Source organism: Lemur catta, chromosome X (assembly GCF_020740605.2).
Source record: "Lemur catta isolate mLemCat1 chromosome X, mLemCat1.pri, whole genome shotgun sequence".
Classification (NCBI taxonomy): domain Eukaryota; kingdom Metazoa; phylum Chordata; class Mammalia; order Primates; family Lemuridae; genus Lemur; species Lemur catta.
The window spans coordinates 17,593,397-17,618,739 of NC_059155.1; the positions used below are offsets into that span (position 1 = coordinate 17,593,397).

Consider the following 25,343-nt stretch of genomic DNA (forward strand, 5'->3'; position numbering starts at 1 on the left):
AAGAATGTCACATCATTGTGATCAAGGAAATGTAAATCAAGAAAGACTTCACTGAAATACCATTGTAAACTCATTTGGCCAAACTTTTTAAATCTGATAATACCATATATTGAAGGACACATGGATTCATAGGCTCTCCTATACATGTTGATGGAAATGTAAACTGTAAACTAGTTTGAACATTGACATACCATATAACCCAGCAATTCCATTCCGAAGTATACACAAGAGAAATTCTTGCACATGTACAGTAAGAGACACGCATAAGAATGCTTAAAAGCACTATTCACAAGAGGAAAAAAGGGGAAACAATGCAAATGGCCATCAATGAAAAAGCAAATTAAATAAAGGTGTGGTATATTCACACAAAGAAAGATAATGCAGCCATCAAAAAGAATGAACTACAGTTTTATGCAACAATTTTGATGAATCTTAGCAACTTAATGTTAAGTAATAAAATATAAAAATTACCACAGTTAAATAAAGCACAGTGTATATAGTAGCTTTTTAAACTTCTCATTTAATGTTCAAAACAAAGAATAAGGAAATAAGATTTTGCAATGTTTTGATAGGGAACTGGCTACTGGCTTGAAGGTGTTTTAGCAACAAGTGAAAATCAAATTTGCATATTGGAAAGAGTAGTCTGGCTATGGTATGGAGAACTAGCTGGAGTTGAAGCAAACCTGAGGCACAGAGATCATTCTGGGAACTACTGACAAGTCCAGTGAAAAGTGAGGAGGAGAGGAGAATCTGAAAAACAATGGCAGTAAGAACAGACAGGATGGAAACAGATCTGAAATCTATTCAAAGAGTTATGACTGACTAGATATAGAAGGTGAAGGAAAGGGAAGAGGTGAGAATAACTCCCAAATTTCAGATCTGAGTGATGAAGGGGCTTAGAGTCAATAACAAGAGTTCATTATTTGACATATTGAGTTTGAGGAGACGCTGGGATATCAATATTCATGTAGTTTCCTCCCACTATGCATAACTATTAATATAAAATCTGATGCCTCCTCCTTCAAGGCCAATCCTCCATTCTTTATAAAGCCCCCTCTGATGTTCAAAAAACCCAATCAAATGTCATCTCTCCCTCTTTGAACCTGCACTGCACTTTGTTTTCATTTATAACATTTATCTTACTCTAATCCAGGGTTTCTCAACCTTGGCACCACTGACATTTTGGACCAGATAAGTCTTTGTTGTGTGGGGCAGTCCTTTTCAGTGTAGCATGCTTGGCAGCATCCCTTGCCTCTACCTACTAGATGTCAGCAGCAACCTCCAAATTGTGACAGTCAAAAATGTCTCCAGCTGAGTGTGGTGGTGAGGGCCTGTAGTCCCAGCTACCGTGGAATCTGAGGCAAAGGATGGCTTAAGCCCAGGAGTTCGTGGTTGTAGTACGTTGTTATGATCGCAACTGTGAATAGCCACTTCACTCTAACCTTGGCAACATAGCAAGACTCCATCTCTTTAAAAAAAAAAAAAAAAAAAAAAATGTCTCCAGACGCTGCCAAATATCCCCTGCAGGCAACCTCCCCCAGCCACCACTAAGAACCATGGATCTAGGCTATATAAAATGTGGGTTCTTATTTTATACCATTATGAAATCATAAATTCCTTGAAAGCAGCAACTTTACAACCTTTACATAAAATCAATATGACAAATTCATTCTTACATACTAATTAAGGTAGGTTAGGACACAGTTATCTATGTTCAATTTACTATTACTTCCAAATCACAAACATCTTCAAATGTAATTATTTCTCATTGACACAGACATCCCCAGCCAATTAGCTCAAAGTATAAAGGACTTATATATTGCAATTATATTTTAAGAAGTAAAAAACTCTAGGCTACACATACTAGATTCTCTTAGGAACATAACCATTAACGAAGCCATTTTTGAGTAAAATTCAAATTCACAAATGTTCTAGAATTGGTTGGTTTCCATAGAGTTCAAACAAAAGTTTATGTCACAGTTATTTCATATCTGTCTCTTGTCACCCAGAATCTCTAATATTCTACTGAAAGAGATGGAAATAATTTAAAATAAAGTGACAACAATCTACGTCACAAATTGTAAAAGAGTACACAGAATCAACAATGTCCACCAAAAGGAAAGAACTTACTTTCCTATCTGGAAAAACTTTTCTTTAAAAAATTTGATACAAAAAATACATTAGAAAATAGCTACTGTTTACCCATTACAGTCCATTGACTGGTATCCTGTAAGTGGAATTTATAACTCATTTGAAAGAGGAGAAATGTAAAGATTAAAAGTTAAACTTTAACCTTTAGCAGATTGAGTGCACTAGTTGAAAGTGAGACTAAACAGAACCTTAAACTGTTATTAAATTGACATATACAGTTTTCTTTTATTACATTAAATGGTTCCCTGTAGTGTAAGGTATTTTTTTCTATAAAAGAGAAACAGACAACCCTTTCTGAAACTTTTCAGATAACTAATTATAAGAGTACTACAATTTTTCAAGAAGTACCCAAATACACCCAAAGTGTAGAGAAAAGGGGGAAACTAAAAGATATCCCTTTCTAGGTCATGATGATAACCAGCCTCCGAGAACGGTGGGTGGGCATCACACAGTTTAAGCATCTCTCAGAGTGGGTTACTGAGCAGGGCTGGGAAAACAATATGCTCTTTTGCAGAGTTTCACTGTGTGCCTTGGAACTTAAATAAATACCGCCTCCCAGCAAATCAATTTTGTAAGTCTTCAATTACCTTTATTTGTGAAAAGTGTCCCTAGCATCACCTCTTTATGCTGTCACTGAGGTTCTAGATCTTGTATACCCTTATGCTTTTGATGCCAAATAAATGCTTCAGAGTTTATATCACAAATAATCTAAATTGAAATATTACTTTTTAAACCTTAAGGAAAGTATTCCACTAACCCCAATTTTAAAACATCCCAATCAACCACTTCTATTCTTATACATGTCATGCAGTAAGCATCTATCTAACCTAACTTTTCTGGAAGCTTTCCCAAACTAAATTGACCCCCAGTAAATGAAGCCTTATGACACAGTTCCATATCTCTCATTTGTACACTCTACTGAAGCATACTATTTTGAATACTAGTATATAATATAATGTAATTCTTCTCTAATTGTTACACATATTACTATATACATTCAACTATTTTATAAACTCCTCAAGGACAAGAACCATGTCTCTTTCTCTATTAGCCATAATCATGTTTCTAAAGTTGGAGTTCAGTAAATTCTTGTTTAACAAATCCATTCTAAAACTATCAGAAAGTGAGGCATGATAAGTTATGCAAATACACATAAAACACACCACACCACAAACAAAAACCTATTAAGTTAAATTAAGCATTTATTTTTCAGATAAAATAGTCTACTTATTGGCATAGTGCTTATTTTAATAACAGTTTTGTTTTTTTCCCATTTGTATAATAATAGCTTTGTTATAAAGAGAGAATTGTTACAGTGGAAATAACACTGTGATAGTGGCAGAGTTTGAAAACCTAGGCTCTGATCCACACTCTGCCATAGATTGGCCATTTAACTTCGAGCAAATCACTTAACCTCTCTCAACCACAAGGAGTAATTACTATGTACCCTGCCAAACTCACAGGGTTACGATTAGGACAGAATAGGATAATATATATGAAAGGGCTTAGAAATTTATAAAGAGTTGTATAAATGGTATTATTTTAATGATGAATGTAATCCAATTTAAGACGCCATTCTATTTCAAAATGTGAACTTGCAAAAGAAAGAAATTAAAGGACAGCTATTTATGCTATAAAATTTATCACTGAATAAAATAAATCACTACAAGGCTCAGCAACTCAAATTCAATCTACAGCAATTAAAACATGAGTCAGCTGCCAAAAATGTGCTTCATATTCAATTTTTCAGGAAGACATTTGTTACATAAAGCAAGGCAGATACTTGAATAAGGCCACAAAATCACAATCAGGAGCTCATTCCACTAAATGCACTGACTGGACCTTCACCTATGTAACAAAATCAGATGCTACAGTTTATCTGGCTCCATTTTCCAAACTGATGCATGCACCATGCCCCACAGTTGAAGAGGTGAACCAGCACATGCAGGAAATACTAGAGTTGACTTCTGGTTTACAGGAAAACACGTGATTATCCAGGACACAGCACAATCTGATGTATGTAAGAATTCCTAAATCTGTTTCACAGACTTACTGCTCATGTACATAAACAGGTATAAAGAAGCAGAGAAACCAGCTGCAAGTAGGCTGAAACACATCCACGTATTTGTATCACTGGTGACAGAGTCAACTATGAAAGGATTCAGGATTTGTTTGAGTAACCATTAAATGCATTTTCAAATCAACAAGTTATCATAGTATCCAGATGGGACCAAAAAGTTTTAGGCAATTTCCCTTCATCTTGCCAAATCTACCTACAGACCATCTCAGAGAAGACATTACAGCTGTGAACTAAAATAAACTCTTAAGGCTTCCCCCAACGGGCTGACTGAATGGACCTCCTCTTGGCCTAGGAGATTATGCTAAAACTAAACTGCCTGCCAGGAGGAGGGAGGTCAGACAAGCCTCCTCATGCCCGGGAAGTATCCTTTATAGCCCATTAATAGGCCTAAGAGTAAGCAAGACAAACCTGCAGGTCCTCAATTTACACAACAAATATATGTCAAATTTACAGAACAAATATATTGTCCTGCAAATATATGTTACAGGAAATACAACTCTAGTATTTCCTGCTCGTCTCTGATAAACTGATAAACAGACCTCCTTATCTTAAAACATCCCAAGCCTTTAGACAAAGTTTCATGTCTTTAACCAATTACCAGTCAAAGAATCTTTAAAACCCACCTATAATCTGTAAGCCCCCCCCCACTTCAAGATGGCCCACCTTTTCAGGCCAAACTAATGTAAACCTTCCACATATTGATTTATGACTTTACCTATAATCCCTGTCTCCCTGAAATATATAAAACTGTAACCCAACCATAGTAAGTCCACTTACTCAAGGCTTCTTGGGCGTGGCTCCGGGTCATGGTCTCAAATTTGGCTCAGAATAAATCACTTTAAAATTATTTTACAGAGCTTGGCTTCTTTTCTTGACACAGCACTAGTCAGCTACTTTACTGAAAAGGATTACCAAATTTCTGATCCCTGTTTTTATGTCCTTATGTGGGTGAAAATTTTAACCAAGGAGTATCTGGAAGGCAGATCTACTCAAAAAAGGTCAAGAGCACAAACCAACAATTGACGATTCAAGTAAATTAGCAAATTCCCCCTTTTAAATGTTAATCTTCTAGAGTGGCTACAACAATCATTTGGCTTTGAGCTGGATTCCAGTAAGTTGAGGGAGTGAGGCTGAGGAGGGAAAGAGAAAGAAGGAGGAAAGTTTGATAGGGACAGAGGGAGGGGCAGGTGAAGAACAGACACCAGAACTGCAGAGAGAGGTAAAAAGACACCAAAGATAAACTTTGCCCACAGCTGCCTACCATCCATTTTCTGCCATAGCAAGCCTGTTAACAGAGAAAACAAGATTTTGCTGGTACATATTTTGACGGCACTATTTATGCAAATTTATCAAGCAGTATGAAATGTAAAATTATGCACGGAAACTAAGGTTCCCAGTAAGTTTCTATTCACAATATGATGTGATGAATAGACACAGTATGATGGAAAAAATGAGTCTCTGCTTCACACAACTCTACTGAAAAGAACACTGAACTAGAACTTGAGCACTTAGTTCCTAGTTTTGGTTTTGACCCTCTTGACAAGTGACTTTAAGGTTAATCACTAAACTTTTATCAATGTTCTCATTCACTCTAACAACAAATATTTCTTAAGTTCCTAAAAACCAAGCTACTTTAAGGTTTCTCAACTCTGACAGCACATTAGAATCACTTGGGAAATTTTATTTTTAAAAGTCCCTTGGTCCCTGAGATTCTGGTTTAATGGGTCTGGGGTGGGGCCCAGGGATACATTAAAAAAAAAAAAACTCCCTTGCAATTTTAATGTTTGGCCACAGTGGCAAACCACTGGTCTATTCCCTCTTAAGTATATGTGTGGAATGGCAAAATAATGCAAAAAGCCCTCCCACTTCTTTTGAAATTTATCAATTTCCTCTTATTCAATATTGTTTCAACCCAGATTCTCATCAGCTCTCACCTAGATTAACATAATAGCTTCTTAGCTATTTTTCCTTCCTGTAGCCTCTTCCCAATCCAATAAATCATATATGCTTGTCTAATTAATCAGTTTGGTTCTGAAACATTATCCCACTGAGAGTCATTTTAAGTATAACAATATCACCAAGCAAGCAGGCCCTTTTCATCAAATAGAGAATACACTGTGTGTATATGTATGTGTATGTATGTATAATCTTAAACACTCTCTGTTTTTCCTTACTTCTGGTGTACCTACTTTCATTTACACATTTGAATTTACATTCAAAAATACTGCTCCTAAAAACTTCAGGGCTAAATTTTGTCAAAAACAAATGGCAAATGAGTCACCCACAGATATCTCATTTAAATGAAAAAAGAGCAGCAGTAGATCTTTTTTACTCTTATCTGATTTTGAAATATTTCCACAAGAAACATACACTCAAGTGAGAAGAAAAAGTAAAATGAAGTTTATGATGAATGAATGTTTACCATGAACAAATATGGTTCTGGTTTGTGTTGAAGCTTGCCTCAGAAAACCAACTGAAGGCTTAAGCCCAGGGTTATAATGCATAAGATGACATTCATATTTATGAGAAATACTAGCAAATATAATAAAAGGAATATATAATGAGAAGACTGAACAAGAATATGGCTTATTCCCAGCCTATAAGGGACTCTCCATTTCTCAGGGATAGCAAGACAGAAACATAAGAAGAAAATAAAGCCAAGTAAGTGGTAAAGACAATAAGTGTCATGGAAATTCAAAGAAACAGGAGACTGCTATGGACTAAGGCAGTTGGAGACAGCTTCTTGGAAGAGCTGGACCGTGAACAAAATTAAATAGGTGGCTTGAACAAAATTAAATAGGTGGCGAAGAAAGGGAAATCCCAAGCACGCAGATGATCTTGTATAAAGATGAGGCAGAAATGCACAAAATATATCTGAGGGACAGCGAGTTGACCTAGTTGAAAGAAAGGGTTCTATGCAGGAGTGTTGCCAGACAGTGAAAGCCTTGAATGCCAAGCTAGGATGCTTAAACTTTGTTCTGCAGATAGAAGGATCCTTGATAGGTTATAAAGAACAACAAACAAAAATATATATCCCTATAATGATGCAGTCTGAAATCATTTTTCTTGAAGCCTTTGAAGAACACACCAAGGAGAATATCTTGCCAATAGTCATAAATATATGAACATATTATTTAGGAAATCTGTTCGGAGTGAAGGAGTGAATACTCAAACATGCTTTCCAAAATATAAAATCAGTAATCAATTACGAATTCATAGTTCTTAGGATAATCCCTAAAAGAATCACTGGGTGGACAGCTTCAGTTTTAGGTTTTCTTCCTCTCCCCACCCTGCTCCAACACACATACCCTGATTTAATATCTAGAAACTGAATACACGGAAATTGTCTTGTTCTAAAAATAAGAGATCTCTTACTACTTCTCATTATGGGTGAATTTACTTACTACATTGCTTCAAAATCATGACATCTATTAAAATAATTTTGTCCAAGATTTATTTCAGCAAAGCACATGAAAAAAGACACATAAATAACAAATTTAGAGATTATGAAAAGCAAAAAACCTTTCATTAAACCAAAACATACCTAAAATAATTCAGTATTGGTTTATGAGAGAATGTGTTCCTAACAAAAAAATGCCACCCACAACAAAGACTACCAGTAAGTATATGAAGAACATTACAATAGCCAATTTCTCATGCCAAATGATAAGCCATTAATCCACAACTCCATAAGGAATGGAGTTAATTTTTTTTCTCAAAAGCGCCCTTAAAATTGTTGGCTCTTTCTGCAATAAAAATTAAGACTCTGAGATAACTCAAAACAAGGATTATCGTTCCCCTAGTAACCAGACACATAAGTGATTGATGATTTAATTTGCCACTGCAGCAAATACTAATTTAACTGCCACTACCTTCTCAACACCAGGAAAATGAAAAATCTCAGTCTTTAAAGGCATACGTGATAAGAAAGAAGCCAAGAATATCCTAGGATGATTAAGTCACACAAAATAAGAACACGGAAAAACCATGGCAATACTGTTGCTGTACTCTCAAAAGGGGTATGCCAATCTTGCTAGCACGTATGCCTCTAAGGAATATGTAGATTCCTTAAACCAGACCAGTATTGTCTGGTTTGGTTTTGTTTTTTTCCGGGAAGGATGGGAACATCCAGGAGAGTTGAAAGAAATACGTTAAGGAAGGTGTCAATGCCTCCCTTCCCACCCTTACTGGGGAAACTCGCTTTAACAATAATGCTCTCTCGCCCCTAACATCCCACCCAGTTTGCGCACATCCTTCAGTCAGCATTGCCCCCTCCGCCCCATTCCCTGCTTGGCCCCTCACGTTCAGGAGAACTGGCTGCTCCGACTTTGTTAGCGCCGCCGCCCCCGCGCACCCGCCCAGACCAGCAGAGCCCGACAACGCAGCCACGCAGCCACCCACTCCCTCCACCGCCTCCTTCTCAGCCCAGCTTCCCCTCCCCCCCCCCGTCCTGTCACCTGCTTGGGTGGTGTCCGTGAGGTCGTAGACGCTGCCCGGGAAGTCTCGGAGTTTTCTGCCACTGAGGTTCAGGATGCCAGAGTTGCCCGCCTCCTCCAGGGCCCTGTCCAGGCTCCTCACGGTGTGCTGCGGCTGCAGGCTCCCCGGGTTCCACTGCGGCCCGTTGGGGAACGGCTGACCGAAGAGAGTCGGTACCGGGATGGGCACCACGAGGGTCCCGCCGCCGCCTCCTCCCCCTCCGGCTCCGCCACCTCCCCCTCCGGCCGCGCCACCGCCACCGCCACTTCCACCTCCACCACAACCGCCGCCCCCACTGTTACCACCACCTCCCTGACTCGCCGCCATGTTCCTGGGAGAGAGAATAGCCCCCGACAATACTCGCAGCCTGAGCCGTGAGTGTAGGGGGTTCTTAGGACGCATGCGCAGGCTGGGGGCGTGGGGGGGGGCGGAGGTAGAGGGTGGAAAGGAATGGGGGGGGCGGGCTGGGAGGAGGTGTTGGATAGGGAAGAGATGATGTTCTAAAGTGCGGAACGCTTGCTTTAAGAAATGTATGATCAGAGGAAGGATGCTAAATCCCGGTTCCGCTGCTTTGGGTACCAAAATCTTGCAGAGCGACACCAGGCTAACTATAGGTCATTTTGGCGATATGTCCCCAAATCTCTAAGTTGCTTCACCCTTTTCGTTCTGCAAAACAAAAACAAATATATGAGATACGGATGAAAGGGATTCGTTCCAGAATAGATATAAACAGCATTTAGATGGGCTATGGGGTAGCTGATTGAGAAGCTTACTGCAAATACCTCAGGAATCATTTATCAGTGCTAACAGAGAAAGGCTGGCTGGGGAGTCATTTGGGAAGGAAAACTGATGCAGTATTGAGTTTTAGGCATATACGAATTTTGCCATCGTTTAGAATACCAAAATAGGAAAAGACTTTTAAAGCGTTTTCAAGGAAGCCTCCAGTTTGAGTGTGTGGGGCTCAGCCAAACTGCTGCTTTCCAAAACTTGGAAGAGTTCTCAGCATTCTGTTCTATCGCTCTTTGAAGTTGTGCCAAGATCTCCAAAATATCTCTAGTTTTTTCTCATCTTGTCAGTGTTGCCTGATGAAAAACTCTGGTCATCACACAACCTTAAAGATTATTTTTGAAATACAGGTTTTGGTTTCAGATGGAATTCTGAAGATTTAACGCTGGGTATATGAAGTCAATCAATCTTGAATTTTAGAAGTTCATTCTTAGAACCTGAAGACATTTTTAATGTAAAGGAGAAAATAAAAGAAAGTTCAAAGTTCTTTATCAGACATTTGAGGCCTCCATAATCTGACCTCACCCTACCCAGTCTGGTTTATCACCCAACCATTTAGGCCACAGCCGTCCCTCTACCCACTACCCTCACCACTCCCAATCAGAGTCATTCAAATCTTTTTCACTAATATTCAGTAAAGTTACTGAAGAAAACTATCAGAATGCTTGGCAATATTCAGTTATTATATAATTAATTTGAATATCCTGTGTATCTTTTTTTACATCTATTTCAATTTGAGCAAAAAATGAGCAGACTCATTTTTTTTAGAGAAATCTGCACTTCACCAAAGTTTGCCTGCCATATGCTCTACATTGTAAAAGAATACAGGGAAGAATTACAACTTGTCTAAATTGCTTTGTGTCTATACTGGTTAATTAAAATAACTATGTTGTGAGAAATTACATTCACCATATGCATGAACGACAGAAGGAAAGGAACTGAGAATCAGACTCTGTACAGTGAACTACCAAGTGCAAATAAATTATTAAAACCCACTGGTGTCAGAAGGGAATGTTGTACCTTGTACCTCATTTTCCTTATATCTCAAATCAAGTATTAATTGAGAACTTCCAAAATTAAGAGGGATGAGAAGGAAAACTCAATTCATTACAGAAAAGATTAGAAAAAGAAATATTTTAATAATTAGCCAATGAGAAGTTTTACAATTATTTAAAAGAATGTATTGGACTCCAGGAAAAATGTGTCCTGAGGATCAGGATACCTATTAAGTGAAAAAGGCCATGTACAACCAAATTGAAGAGGGATAGTCTAAGTAAGAAAAATGGGATGCCTACAAAGTAAGCTAGGTATACATGAAAATCAAGCAAACATAACGTTTTGTAGAGCTCTTTGACAGGAACACCAAGGCCAAAAGGAGGTAAAAGATTTAGAAGAGAGAGCATGAAGTTTAGAAATTTGTTCTACTCCTTTAACTCCCCATGTAATACTTGGGAAAATGACTTAAAATTTCTGTACTTCGGTGCCTTCGTAGGTAATACTAGAAAATAACGGTAATAATAATATTTAAATAGTGCTTACTATTTGCCAGGAACTGTCCTAATTGTTTAAGGTGTATTAAGTCATTCAATCCTTATAACAATCCTGTAAAATAGGTACTATTATTCTTCCATTTTATAGATGGGGGAAAATAGAACATACCTCATGTAGGAGTGTTGTAAGAGTAAATAAGGTCACATATATAAAGTGACAAGCACAATACCTGGCATTCATTTATTCATTTATTTAATAAGCATTTAGTGAGCAATTACTCTGTGCCAGGAACTATTCTCCATGACAGTAATATTATAGCATTAGATAGTCAATAAATGTTAGCCGCTTTACTATACCTCTGCCCCCTCAAAAAGTAAAATAAAATAATAAAGAATATATAAAATGTAGGAAGCCATTTTAAAAATCATTAAATACCTTGATAATTGTGGTAAAGAGATATCTGACATATTGCATGGATTTTTTGTGTCAGTCTATACTAGCAGATATTTTATGGTGATTAGTATTTCAAAGCTATCCCTGAAATGACACTCGGTAATTGGTTAAATTATAGCCAATACTCAGATTTATCTGAGCCAAATTTACAATATGTATGTTGGTAAATCACCAGGACTGGATGACATATATCAAAGATTATAGAAGGAAAACAGGAAGAAAGTAGGGGAGTTCTGAATAAAACATGCCTCTGTTAAAGCACTGGCAGACTGCAAATATAATTTCTGTTCAAGAGAACTCCAGAGGAGACTTCTGAAGTTCCAGGCCAGTTTATACTCACTGCTATTTGAAACGCTTACAAATAATATAGAGGAGGGAAGGCACAGTCAAATGGCCAAAGCTACAAATTCTTCTATTAAAGTTCAAGGTCATTAGGCTAGAGTACAGGACATTCTTACCAATCTGGAAATAAACCAAACATGAGATATGTTTTAACTCAGGATCTAGAACAAGGAATGAACTTGGGGATTAAATAGCTCAAAGTATAACATCAATTAAAAAAAAAAAAAACCTGATCAGGATCCAGGAAAGAGCCATGAGAATCTCCGTAGTCTATTTCCTGAAAACATTACCTACATTATTAATAAATGCTAAATTTGGGGGCTGGGGGACAATGAAATGTTGGGTATCATGAAGACGTGTATCAGAAACCTGAAAAAAACACTTTAATTTACCACATACTAAACCTTTGAAGTGAGTTGCAGCTGGAATGAGATGTGTAGTTATGCTCCCTCCAATCTCAGTCTTAAATTAGAGAAAGCCCTGAGAAATGCATGACTAGAAAAATGGGGGAGGAGGAAACTCATTTGACCCTCTTCCATCTAATAACTTGACGTTCAGTCTTTTCCAAAATCCCTGTTCCTGCATGAGGCCTTCAGAGGACTATACCTTAACTTATTTCAGCATAACTTTTAGCATATCATATACGACATCCCCGATCCTCCTTCACCTATCTGTCCTTGGTTCTGCCCTTGCAGATAATCCTTTGCCGTGCTTTAACCAATCCTAACAAACTCGTTAATCCCAAAGTTAATATTTATTAACTCAAAAGGGATTTGGACAAATGTATGAATGATCACTATCACTTAGAAGAAGTTATTATATACCTAATCTTCAATGTTGATGTCAATATGGGCTATCTTGGTTAGAATCCCTGCTCTGACGCTTAAAAAATGTGAGATGTTAGACAAGTCACTTAACCTCTCAAAGTCTCAAATTCCTCATCTATAAACCAGAGATCATAACATTATTAGCTATCTCATAAGATTATAGTGAAGATTACATGAGATAATTATATAAAGTACCTAGCATATTTTACTAATTATCATCATTGGTTCTAGGTTCACTTTGCCAATAGAACACCTGTCTGAGTGGACCATGAGGTGTCAGCATGGTAGTTCTTAAATTCTTCTGTACTGCTCTGCTATTAGTACTAACGGGCACTTTCTTCAATGTTGTTGTTGAGGTTACGTTCTTGTTAATTCATCTCAAGTTTCTGCCTCCTCTAACTTTTGTGTTTTCATTGTAAACAGGGAACTCGACTCCAATTCCTGATTACTGCCTCTAACGTAATCCCAGATTTTGACCTGTTCATAGCATGTTTCTAGATTTTAACATGATCCTAGCATGCTAACCTGATATCATGATGTCTGTTTAAATATCTGTTCCAAATCCTCCTTAAAAATATATCTTAAATGTCTGGCTTTGGGTAAGCAACACGTCTGTTACAAATTTCAAAGAGTTTTCTTATTAGAGTAGTATATAAAAAAATGCAGATTGCTGAATTTTGCTAGTTTAGCTTGGTCAAAAGAAAGTAAATAATACATCACATAAAATTATTTTACACCCATTATGTCCAATTACAAAACATAAGGTTGAGGAAGATTTTTAGTGTTCCTTAGCATTACATTAGAAAGTCTCCTGTTTATATATAAACATGGAAACACATCTGCTATGGTGTATAAACATGGAGAAACACCTGGTTTGGATATGGTTTGTGCCCACCAAAACTCATGTTGAAATTTGATCCTCAGTGTGGCAGTGTTGGGAGGTGTGGCCTAGAGGGAGGCGTTTGGGTCATGGGGGCCAATTCCTCATGAATAGCTTGGTGCAATTCACCTCATGGTGACTCAGTTGCTCTCCTGAGACTGGATTAGTTCTCCAGAGAGCAGGTTGTTAGAAAGCAAGGTTCATTCTCCTATTTGGTCCTCTTCTTCCCACGTGTCCACTTCCCTTTTGACCTTCTCTGCCATGTTTTGATCTAGCACGTGGCCCTCACCAGAAGCTGAGCAGATGCCAGTGCCATGCTTCTCATACTTCCCAGTTTGTAAAACCATGAGTAAAATAAACCTCTTTTCTTTATAAATTACCCAGTCTCAGGTATTCTGTTAGAGTAACACAAAACAGACTAAGATAAAGCCATTATATTCTCTTGGGCAAGCTTGTCTTATGTATCTTCCTCTTCTTGAAATATGGGCCAGAGAACAATGAAATAGGGTCTTTTCAAGCAAAATACAAATTCCTGAAAGTAAAATGTAGACAACTGTAATTCTACCTTTAAGCAGGCTATGCCTGTGAGAAGGAAAAAGAGAAGTTAATGTTATCTCAGTAAAGCATATTAAAGGAATTGTGATATCAAGCTACGTTAAAACTCTAGAAGAAAATGTAAGTCCCAAAAGGGTTTGGAGTCTGTATTTCCTTAAGCACAACGAGATAGAAACATTTGCATCAAAATCTATGTATAAAATGAAGGTTGGAGGCCGGGGCGTGGTGGCTCACTTCTGTAATCCTAGCACTCTGGGAGGCCGAGGTGGGCAGATCGTTTGAGCCCAGGAGTTCAAGACCAGCCTGAGCAAGAGCGAGACCCCATCTCCACTAAAAATAGAGAGAAACTAGCTGGACATCTAAAAATATATAGAAAAAATTAGCCGAGCATGGTGGCATGCCTGTAGTCCCAGCTACTTGGGAGGCTGAGGCAGGAGGATCGCTTGAGCCCAGGAGTTTGAGGTTGCTGTGAGCTAGGCTGATGCCACGGTACTCTAGCCTGGGCAACAGAGTGAGACTCTGTCTCAAAAAAAAATAAATAAATAAATAATAAAAATAAATAAAATGAAGGTTGGAATGAAATTATAAAGAATCCAGTCGGGCATCTACCAAAGTCTAATTATATATATTTTTTACTTTAAAATTTACTTCAAATCTTCACCATTCTGTATAGCATTTATTTCATGTAAAATGTGTCTGGTTTACAAGTTTATGTTTTTCACCTTATCTCCTTCATATTAACCTATGACATGAATCTCTGTTGGACTGTGACTGAGGCATCACCTGGTGGCAGTGTGCCCAAATTACGAGAGTTGTTTTCTTTTGTTTTATTTTGACGGATAAATTTCTTTTAAAGATGAAATCTGTAAACCTAATGCTCTAAACCTAGCAGGGTCACACATGATCCTGAAATCCAATTTTTCTTTCTCTTTGTCAATAATACTTGCTTCATCTTGACCATGAACTACATCATGACCCTGGTTAGCCTATTAGTAGGTTATCAGAGGAAAGGGTCAAAGCTTTGTCCCCTAAACAGAGTGTATGAAGAAATATTGCAGAATATTTTAGATGTGTTTTGTTTTGGTGAGGGATTTTGGAATTTCAACTTTCACTTACATTATAGGATTAGATTAATAGTGATAACACTCAAGAGGCTATTTATTTTTGCTTAAGTACTTTGTCTATAATTATGGTATGATTCCACAAAGTAGGAGAAAATATATTGGTTATAATGAACTCATGTTTCACACTGCCAGGCTCTAACAGGTGTAATTAATGTAGAAGACTAACATACTTTCCCCCTTTCTTGTGGTTTTAATAGTCTCTTTATTGAAATAGCTAACTCTAGTCATTAAATAATGGAGTAGATAATTCTAAGGTACTAATTAGTAAACAACTGGGTTTTCCTTGATGAACTCAGCTATTTCTTCCATTTTGCACATCTTAAGTATTCTTTAATAAAACCTGCAATTCACTTAGATTAAAATCTTTTATTCTAGGACATATACATAAAGTTCCAGAGAAGTTTAAAATTTTCTTAGTTGCCAATGGCTTCTGCAACTGGTCGTAAGCAATAACCTTTTGATAGGTTGGCAAAACTAAAGACATAAATGCACCACACTGTTTGAATACTAACATCATCTCCACTGCCATAATCTTAATTCAAGTCACTATTTTCTCTGGACTACTACAGTAGCCTCCTAATTTAGGCCTTTCCACTTCTACTCCTCTGCCACTTAATAACTGTGAGGCCTTAGGCAAGTTACTTATCATCTCTGTGCCTCTGTTTCTTCATCTGAAAAATAGGGATGATAATACTACCTACCTTATAGGGATATTGTGAGGATGTTAATACAGGTACAGCACCTAAAAGAATATCTAGCACATAATAAGTACTCAAAGAATGACAGCTAGTATTATTGTCATTATCATTATCATTAACATAACTCTGCTTGCTAATAATATCTAGCATTGAAAGGTAAATTCTCTCTTAATTTCACAAGAGCCCTGTGAGGCAGGCATTATTATTATCTCCATTTTATAAGTGAGGAAATTATGGTTCAGAGAAATTAAATACTATAACTTGTTCAACATCTCAGCTAAGAAATAGTAAAGCAAAAATTTGAACAGAAGCATGCCTTTAAACTCAGTCTGTAAACCACTATAACTCCTGGCAGTTATCCATTTGCATTAGTGTCTTTTCTCAGTCCAAAAATCCTTAGTTGTTTAACTAAGTCCTTCCAAGCTATCCGCATATAATAGTGATTGCCACTGGCTACTTGCTGCCTGGTTAACTTAAATAAAATTGCTAAGTTTACTCATTAACAACTTCTACCCTGAGAATCTACCTACTTTCTTATAAGGACATACACAGACTGGGTTCTTTTCTAAAGTACCATAAACCCAAGATTATGACAATAATCTTTTTAAAGGTTTTTTTCCTCATTATGAAAACTTACCCATAATCCTGGTTCCCAAATACAAACAAAGATATGTATTTAGTGATAATATTTTTATGTATGTGGTTCTAGGATTTTTTAGTGACAAAAATTTTTTTAATTTATTATATTTTTAATATTTACATTATTTTATAACAATATAAGCATTTATCTTTATTGTTACTTACTCTTTACAGATATCATAACCATATGCTATATATTATATATTACCCTATATTACATGACCATATACTCTTGACCTGTGTGTCTATTATTGGATATTTAGGTTCTTACTAATATTCCCTTATTATACATAACCTTGCTATTAAGATTATTATAAATAAAGCAGTTGCATATTTATTTATTATTTTCTTATTCTTTTTTTTTTTTTTTTTTGAGACAGAGTGTCGCTTTGTTGCCCTGGCTAGAGTGAGTGCCGTGGCGTCAGCCTAGCTCACAGCAACCTCAGACTCCTGGGCTTAAGCGATCCTACTGCCTCAGCCTCCTGAGTAGCTGGGACTACAGGCATGCGCCACCATGCCCGGCTATTTTTTTCTATATATATTTTAGTTGGCCAGATAATTTCTTTCTATTTTTAGTAGAGACGGGGTCTCGCTGTTGCTCAGGCTGGTCTCGAACTCCTGACCTCGAGTGATCTACCCGCCTCGGCCTCCCAGAGTGCTAGGATTACAGGCGTGAGCCACCGTGCCCGGCCTATTTTCTTATTCTAGATTATAAGAAACTCAATTATTCAATCATAGAGTAGAAATAGTTTTAAGTATCTTAATAAATATTGCCAAGTTGTTCCCAAAAGGTTTGTACCAATTTACATCATCAACAGCAATATGCACAAGAACATTTTTGCCAGCACTGGGTATGTTAAGTTTTTAAATACTTTTACTATATTATATATGACCAAAAAGAAAGAATGTTAATTCTTCTGCTGTCAGCTAAGATGGAATAACAGGGACTGAATTTACCCTCCCACCTGAAACAACCAAAAACTTGGTCAAAGTATATGAAGCAATGATTATTGAGATACTGAACATCAAGTGACAAAAACAGTGATACCTGAATTATAGGACATATATAAGGTGAGACCTGAAAATGCCCAATCTTATTGCTTTGAAAGAGTTTCCAGGCTGTGATGCAAGGAGGGTAAATCCAGGCAGAACCTGGAAGATAACCTCATTTGAGGAGAGAAAGCTGAGATTTCATGGACACCAAGACAGCTACAATTTGCAGAACAGTGTACTGGAGAGAAGAGAGCTGTACCCAGAACTCAAGAGATATGCTGAGAGTCTCCCTTGAATAGTCACCAGAATATGAGAAAACATCCAAAAGAAGTAAAGATAACAGTGCCCAGAAATCAAACAGGGCAGGGATTAGCACTCATTTTTATAAGCAAGACTGGAAAACCTTATAATTCACAGGGATTATGTAGACAACCAAGAAGGGTCTTGATTCAGTAATGGGGAATAATTAACCCTAAACTAAACATGCTCTGGTTCAGCCTAACAAATCCTCCATTTACAGGTAACGTAACTGTGTCACAGAACACAGTTCAAGAATTTTACAGGAATACAAAAATATCCAGCAGGCAGAAAGATAAAATTCACAATTTCTGTCATCCAGTGAAAAAAATGCCATCATGTAAAGAAACAGAAAAATATGACTTATGATGAGGAGAAAAATCCATCTACTAAAAACAACCTAGAACTGATACAGAGGTTAAAATTAGCAAACACGCACATCAAAATAATTATTATAACTGTATTCTGTATGTTCAAACTGATAGTGAGACATGGAAAATTAAAAGAGAAGACCCAAATGAACATCTAGACATGAAAACTACAATGACCAAGATGATTAACAAGTGATATTAACTGTAGATTAGACATCGTAGAAAAGATTAGTGATCATAAAGATAGCAATAGAAACCATATAAAATGGAGCACAGAGATAAAAAAGAACAAAAAATAAACAGAGCAATGACATACCTTCAATTAGCCTAATATGCATGTAATTGGAGTCTCAAAAAAGGCAAGAGACATGACTGACAAAAAAATTGAAGAAATAATGACAAACATTTTTCCCAATTTGATGAAAATGATAAACTAACAGATCCAAGAAGTTCAATGAACCCCAAGCACAAAAAATACAAAGACAACTACACTAAGGCACATTATAATCAAACTCCTCTAAGCCAACAGCAGAGAAATTTTTGAAAGCAGGCCGAGTAACAGAGTAAAAGATACATTATGTACAGAGAAAAAAAGTTAAAGATGACAATAGATCAGAAAGGATGCAAGTGAGAAGACAGAGGAGCAACATCATTAAAGTAGAAGAGTGGGGAAAACTGCCAACCTAGAACTCTGTACTCACTGAAAATGAGCTTTAAAAATTAAGGTTAAAAAGTTTTTCAAAAACTAAGGTTAAAAAATATTTCAAAATATTAAGGGTGTATAAGTGTTTTTGTTATATGGATGAATTGTATAATGCTGAAGTCAGAGCTTTTAGTGTGCCCATCACCACAATAGTGTACATTGTACCTGATAGGTAAGTTTTCATCTCTCAGCCCCCTCCCTCCCTCCCCCTTTCTTAGTTTCTAATGTCCTTTACACCACTTTATGATCATGTGTACTTTAGTTTCCATACTTTGGCTCCCATTTATTAGTGAGAACATGTGGTATTTGTTATTCCATTCCATAAATAGTTCACTTAGGATAATGGTCTCCAGTTCCATCCAAGTTGCTCCAAAAGACATTATTTCACTCTTTTATATGGCTGAATAGTATTCAACGGTGTGTGTGTATTTTCTTTATTTTCTTTACCCACTCATGAATTGATGAGCACTTAGGTTGATTCCATACCTTTAAAATTGTGAATTGGCTGTAATAAACATTCAGGTGCAAAAATCTTTTTAATCTAATGACTTCTTTTCCTTTGGGTAGTTACTCAGTAATGAGATTGCTGGATCAAATGGTAGGTGTACTTTTAGTTCTTTGAGGAATCTCCATACTGTTTTCCATACAGGTTGTACTAATTTACAGTCCCACCAACAGTGTATAAGGATTCCCTTTTTACCGCATCTACAGCAACATCTACTGGTTTTTTTATGTTTTAATAATGGCCATTCTGATAGGGATAAAATGGTATCTCATTGTGATTTTAATTTGCATTTGCCTGATGATAAGAGATGTTGAGCAGTTTTTCATATATTTCTCAGCCATTTGTCTATTTTCTTTTCAAAACACTCTGTTCATGCTTTCTGCCCACTTTTTAATGGGGTTATTTGTTTTTCTTGTTGATTTGTTTGAGTTCTTTGTAGATTCTAGGTATTATTCCTTCAGTGGATGTATACCTTGCAAATACTTTCTCCCATTCTGCAGGTTGTCTACTAATGCTATTGATTATTTCCCTTGCTGTGCAGAAACTTTTTAATATAATCAAGCCCCATTTCCTTATTTTCATTGTTGCCATATTTGCCTTTGGGGTCGTAGTCATAAATTCTTTGCTTAGGCCAATGTCTAGAAGAGTTTTTCCTATGTTTTCTTCTAGAGTTTTTATGGTATCAGGTCTTACATTTAAGTCTTTAATCCAAGTTGAGTTAATCTTTGTATATGGGAAGAGATAGGTAGCCTGTTTTACTCTTCTGCATGTAGCTCTCCGATTTTCCCAGCACCATTTATTGAATAGGGCAGGCTTTCCCCAGTGTATTTTTGTCTGCTTTACCAAAAATCAATTGATTGCAGCTATATGGTTTTATTTCTGTGTTCTTTACTCTGTTTTATTGGTCTGTCTCTCTACCTTTATACCAGTACCATGCTGTTTTGGTTATTTGTAGTATAGTTTGAAGTCAGGTAATGTGATGCCTCCAGACTTGTTCTTTGTGCTTAAGATTGCTTTGGCTATTTGGGTTCTTTCTTGGTTCCATATGAAGTTTAGGATTATTTTTTCTATATCTGTAAAAAATGACATTGGTATTTTGATGGGAATAGCATTGAATCTGTAAATCACTTTGGGCAGTATGGACATTTTAGCAATGTTGAGTCTTCCAATCCATGAGCACAGGATGTTTTTCCATTCATTCATGTCATCTATGATTCCTTTCATCAGCATTTTGTAGTTCTCCTTGTACAGATATTTTACCTCTTTGGCTAAGTATATTCCTAGGTATTGTATGCTCTTTGCAGCTATTGTAAATGGTATTGAGGTCTTGGTTTGACTCTCAGTTTGACTGTTATTAGTTTATAGAAATGCTACTGATTTGTGTACATTGATTTTGTAACCTGAGACTTTGCTGAATTTATTTATTAATTTCAGGAGTCTTTTGGTACAGTCTTTAGGGTTTTCTAAATACAAGGTCATATCATTGGCAAACAGAGATGGTTTGACCTCCTCTTTCCCAATTAGAATGCCTTCTCTTTCGTTCTCTTGCCTGATTGCTCTAGCTAGGACTTCCAGTACTATATTCAATAGAAGCAGTGACAGTAGACACCCTTGTCTTGTTCCAATTCTTAAGCAGAATGCTTTCAACATTTCCCCATTCAGTATGATGTTGGCTGTGAGTTTGTCATACATGGCTTTTATTAATATAATTTTGAGGTATGTTCCTTCTGTGTCTAGTTTGTTGAGGGTTTTTACCATGAAGAGGTGCTGGATTTTATCAAATACTTTTTCTGCATCTACTGAGTTGATCATATGGTCTTTGTGTTTACTTCTGTTTATGTGGTAAATCACATGTATTGATTTGGCTCTGTTGAAACAACCTTGCATCCCTGGGATGAAACCCACTTGATCATGGTGAATTATCTTTTGGATGTGTTATTGAATTCGGTTTGTTAGTATTTTGTTGAGGATTTTTGGATCTATATTCATAAGAGATATTGGTCTGTAGTTTTCGTTTTTGTTGTGCCCTGTCCTGGCTTTGGTATCAATATGACAGTGGCTTCATAGAATGAGTTAGGGAGGATTCCCTGCTTCTTGATGCTATGGGACAGTTTCGATAGAATAGGTGCAGTTCTTCTTTGTAGGTATAGTAGAATTTGGCTGTGAATCTGCCTGGACTGGGACTTTTTTTGTTGGTAGATTTTGTATTACTGTTTCAATCTCACTGCTTGTTATTGGTCTGTTCAGGATTTCTATTTCTTCCTTATTCAGGCTTGGGATGTTGTGTGTTTCCCAAAATTTATCCATTTCCTCTAGGTTTTCTAGTTTGTGTGTGTGTAGAGGTTTTCATAGTAGTCATGGATGATATTTTATATTTCTGAAGTATCAGTTGTAATGTCTCCTTGTTCATTTCTGATTCAGCTTATTTGGGTCCTTTCTCTTGTATTTCTGGTTAATCTGGCTAGAGGTCTGTCCATCTTGTCTATCTTCTCAAAGAACCACCTTTTGGTTTCATTGATCCTTTGTACTTTTTTGTTTTCATTTTGTTTAGATCTGCTCTGAACTTTTTTATTTCTTTTCTTCTACTAGGTTTGGGTTTTGTTTGTTCTGTGTCTCATTCCTTGAGAAGTGATATTAGGTTATTAATTTGTGATCTTTCTGTCATTTTGATGAAAACATTTAAGGCTATGAAATTCTCCTTTAGCACTGCTTTTGCTATATCCCACAGATTTTGGAACCTTGTGTCCTCTTTATCATTCAGTTCAAAACAATGTTTTGATTTCCATCTTAATTTTATCATTGACCAAAGGATTGTTCAGTAGTAGGTTGTTTAATTTCCATCACTTTGTGTAGATTTGAAAGTTCTTCTTGAAATTGATATCTAATTTTATTCTACTGTGGACTGTGGAGATACGTGGGGTAATTTTTATTTTCCTAAGTTTTCTGAGACTTATTTTGAGGCCTAACATAGGACCTAGCTTGGAAGATGTCCCATGTGCTGATGAGAAGAATGTACATCCTATAGCTTTGGGGTAGAATGTTCTGTAAATGTTAGTTCCATTTTTTTAGAATCCCATTTAAGTTTAGTGTTTCTTTGTTGTTTTTCTGCCTTTATTGTCTATCTAGTTCTGTCAGTGGGTGTGTTAAAGTCCCCAGCTATTATGATGCCGTTGTCTATTTCTTTGCTTAAATCTAGTAGACTTTCTTTTATGAACCTGGGAGCTCCTGTGTTAGGTGTATATATATTTAGGATTATCATATCTTCTTGCTGAATTACTCCCTTTATCATTATATAATGACCATCTTTGTCTTTTTTAATCATTCTTGATTTAAAGTCTATTTTATATCATATGAGACTAGCTACTTCTACTTGCTTTTTGTTTCCATTTGCATGGAATATTTTTTTCATCCCTTTACCTTGAGACTATGAGAGTCCTTGCAAGTCAGATGGGTTTCATGGAAAAAGCATATACTTGGGTTGTTTTTTCTTCCATTCAGCCCATCTATATTTTTAAGTGGAGCATTAAAACTATTTACATTCAATGTTAGTATTGATTTGTGAGATACTGTTCTGTTGACTGATATCTTGCCATTTTGTTTTCCCCATTGTGCTATTGTTTTATAAGAGCCACAAGCCTTAACTTTCAGATGTTTTTACACTGGTGAGTGTCTATCATTCTGTTCCGTTTATAGAGCACTTTTGAGCATTTCCTGTAGGGCAGATCTAATGGTGACAAATTCCCTTTGTGTTTGGTAAACACTTTATTTCTCCTTCATTTATGAAACTTAGTACTGCAGGATACAAAATTCTCAGTTGGCAGTTACTCTGTTTAAGAATACTAATGATGGGACCCCAATCCCTTCTGGCTTGTAAGGTCTCTGCTGAGCATGCTGTTAGTCTGTTGAGTTTTCCTTTGTAAGTTAGTTGTTGCTTTCATCTTGCAGCTTGTAGGATTTTCTCCTTCTTTTTGACTTTGGCCAGACTGATGACTGTGTGTCTTGGTGATGTCTTATTTGCTATGAATCTTCCTGATGTTCAATGACCATCTTGTATCTGAATATCTAAATCTCTGGCAATACCAGGGAAGTTTTCCTCAATCCTTCAAATAGGTTTTCCATGGTTTTTGCTTTTTCTTCTCTTTCAAAGGTACCTATGATTCTTGTATTAGCTTGTTTTACATAGTCCCATATTTCTCTGAGTGATTGTTCATTCTTAACCTTTTGTTCTACATCCTTGACTGACTGGGTTAATTCAAAAGCCTTGTCTTCAGTCTCTGAAATTCTTTCTTCTGCTTGGCCTAAACTGTTGTTGAAGCTTTCTGCTGCACTTTGAAATTTCCGTAATCAGCAGTCCCCAATCTTTTTGGCACCAGGGACTGGTTTCATGGAAGACAATTTTTCCACAGACCTGAGTGTGGAAGCAGATGGTTTCAGGATGATTCAAGCACATTACATTTATTGTGCACTTTATTTATATTATTATTACATTGTAATATATAATGAAATAATTATACAACTAACCATGATGCAGAATCAGTGAGAGCCCTGAGCTTGTTTTCTTGCAACTAGATCATCCCATCTGGGGGTGATGGGAGACAGTGACACCCGAAGTGTGTTGACTATGTCCAGTCTACTCTGTAATCTTGTTTTGGTTGCTGTTGCTGCATAAAAGCTTGCTTCACAAAGATAAGATGTTGGAAATGGGAACAGGCTTTTCAGTGCTTTTGTAGCAATCTCAGGATATTCTGCCTTGACTTTAATCCAGAACGTATGGAGATTTGAAGTGGTCTCAAACATATTTATGAGGCCACTGTCATTTGCAATCTCAAGCAGTTGATCCTCTTCTAGCCCGGACAAAGTTGATTCATCTGGCTTATTCACAAATGCGTTGCGGATCCATTCCTTCCCAGTTCAGGGGCCTTTTATGCTTGGGAAGTAATGTTCAAACTCTTTTGAAAGCTGAGATAGGTGATCATGCACCAGCTGGGAGAAAGAAGGCCCTGGATCAGTCTCTTTCAAAATCTCTGCTAATGTTTGAAACATGTCAAAAATCCCAATGTTCAGTCATTGTCACCATAATTTCAGTTTGGCTTTGAATGCAGCCACTTTATCTGCCAACTTGAACACAGTTGTCATTCTCCCCTGGAGTGACAGATTGAGTTCATTGAGCAGGTTAAATATGTCACACAAATAAGCATGTTTTCCAGCCCATTCTGTGTCACTGAAATGTGCTGCCAGTGGTGACTGTTTTTCTAAAAGAAATCTCTGGAGCGGGTCTCATAACTCAAAAACTCTGCTCAGTGATCTACCTTTAGAAAGCCACCTCACTTCTGTGTACAAGAGAAGACGTGTGTGCTCTGCATCCATCTCCTCACAGAGCTCCTCGAATAGACGTGAGTTAAGGGCATGTATTAATACTTTAATGTGGTTGATAATTTTAATCACATCCTGCAAAACTGTTTAGTTCAGGTGACATTTTTTGGCTAGCCAGCATTTCTCTATGGATGACACAGTGTGTAGGCTCACATTCAGAAGCGACCTTCTTGACCCGAGTAGTGAAACCAGAAAACTGTCCAGGCATGGCAGCTGCTCCATCCATGCATAATACATACACTAAATGACCAATTCAGTTTTCCTGATATGTAGTCATTCAAAGACTGGAATAGTTCTGCAGCTGTGGTGTTGGCATGCAACAAAACTGCACATAACATCTCCTCATGCACATCTTCCTGAAGAATATATTGCATAAAAACAAGCATTGTTGCCTTGTTCTCAACATGAGTAGACTTGTCAACCTGGATTACGTACCACAGTGACGCATAATCCTCTCTAACATTGTTTCTCAATATCCTCTGCTATTTCATCAATTTGTCTTGTGCTAGTTGAAAAAGGAACATGTGCCACCTTTTAAACTGCAGCCTTTCTTTAAAGTTCATAGCAAGTGTGCTTAGCAGCAGGCAGGATCAACTCTT

At 36.9% G+C, this 25,343-nt stretch overlaps 1 protein-coding gene across 2 annotated transcripts in view; it reads right to left on the reverse strand.

Annotated features, from left to right (window-relative positions):
• Positions 1-9,034, reverse strand: part of LRCH2 (leucine rich repeats and calponin homology domain containing 2) — a 108,878-nt gene extending 99,844 nt beyond the window's left edge. For both annotated transcript variants that reach the window (XM_045538902.1, XM_045538901.1), the window contains exon 1: positions 8,689-9,034. In XM_045538902.1, the coding sequence (XP_045394858.1) occupies positions 8,689-9,034 (346 nt within the window). The remainder of the gene's footprint in view (positions 1-8,688) is intronic.
• Between the last annotated feature and the right edge of the window lie 16,309 nt (positions 9,035-25,343).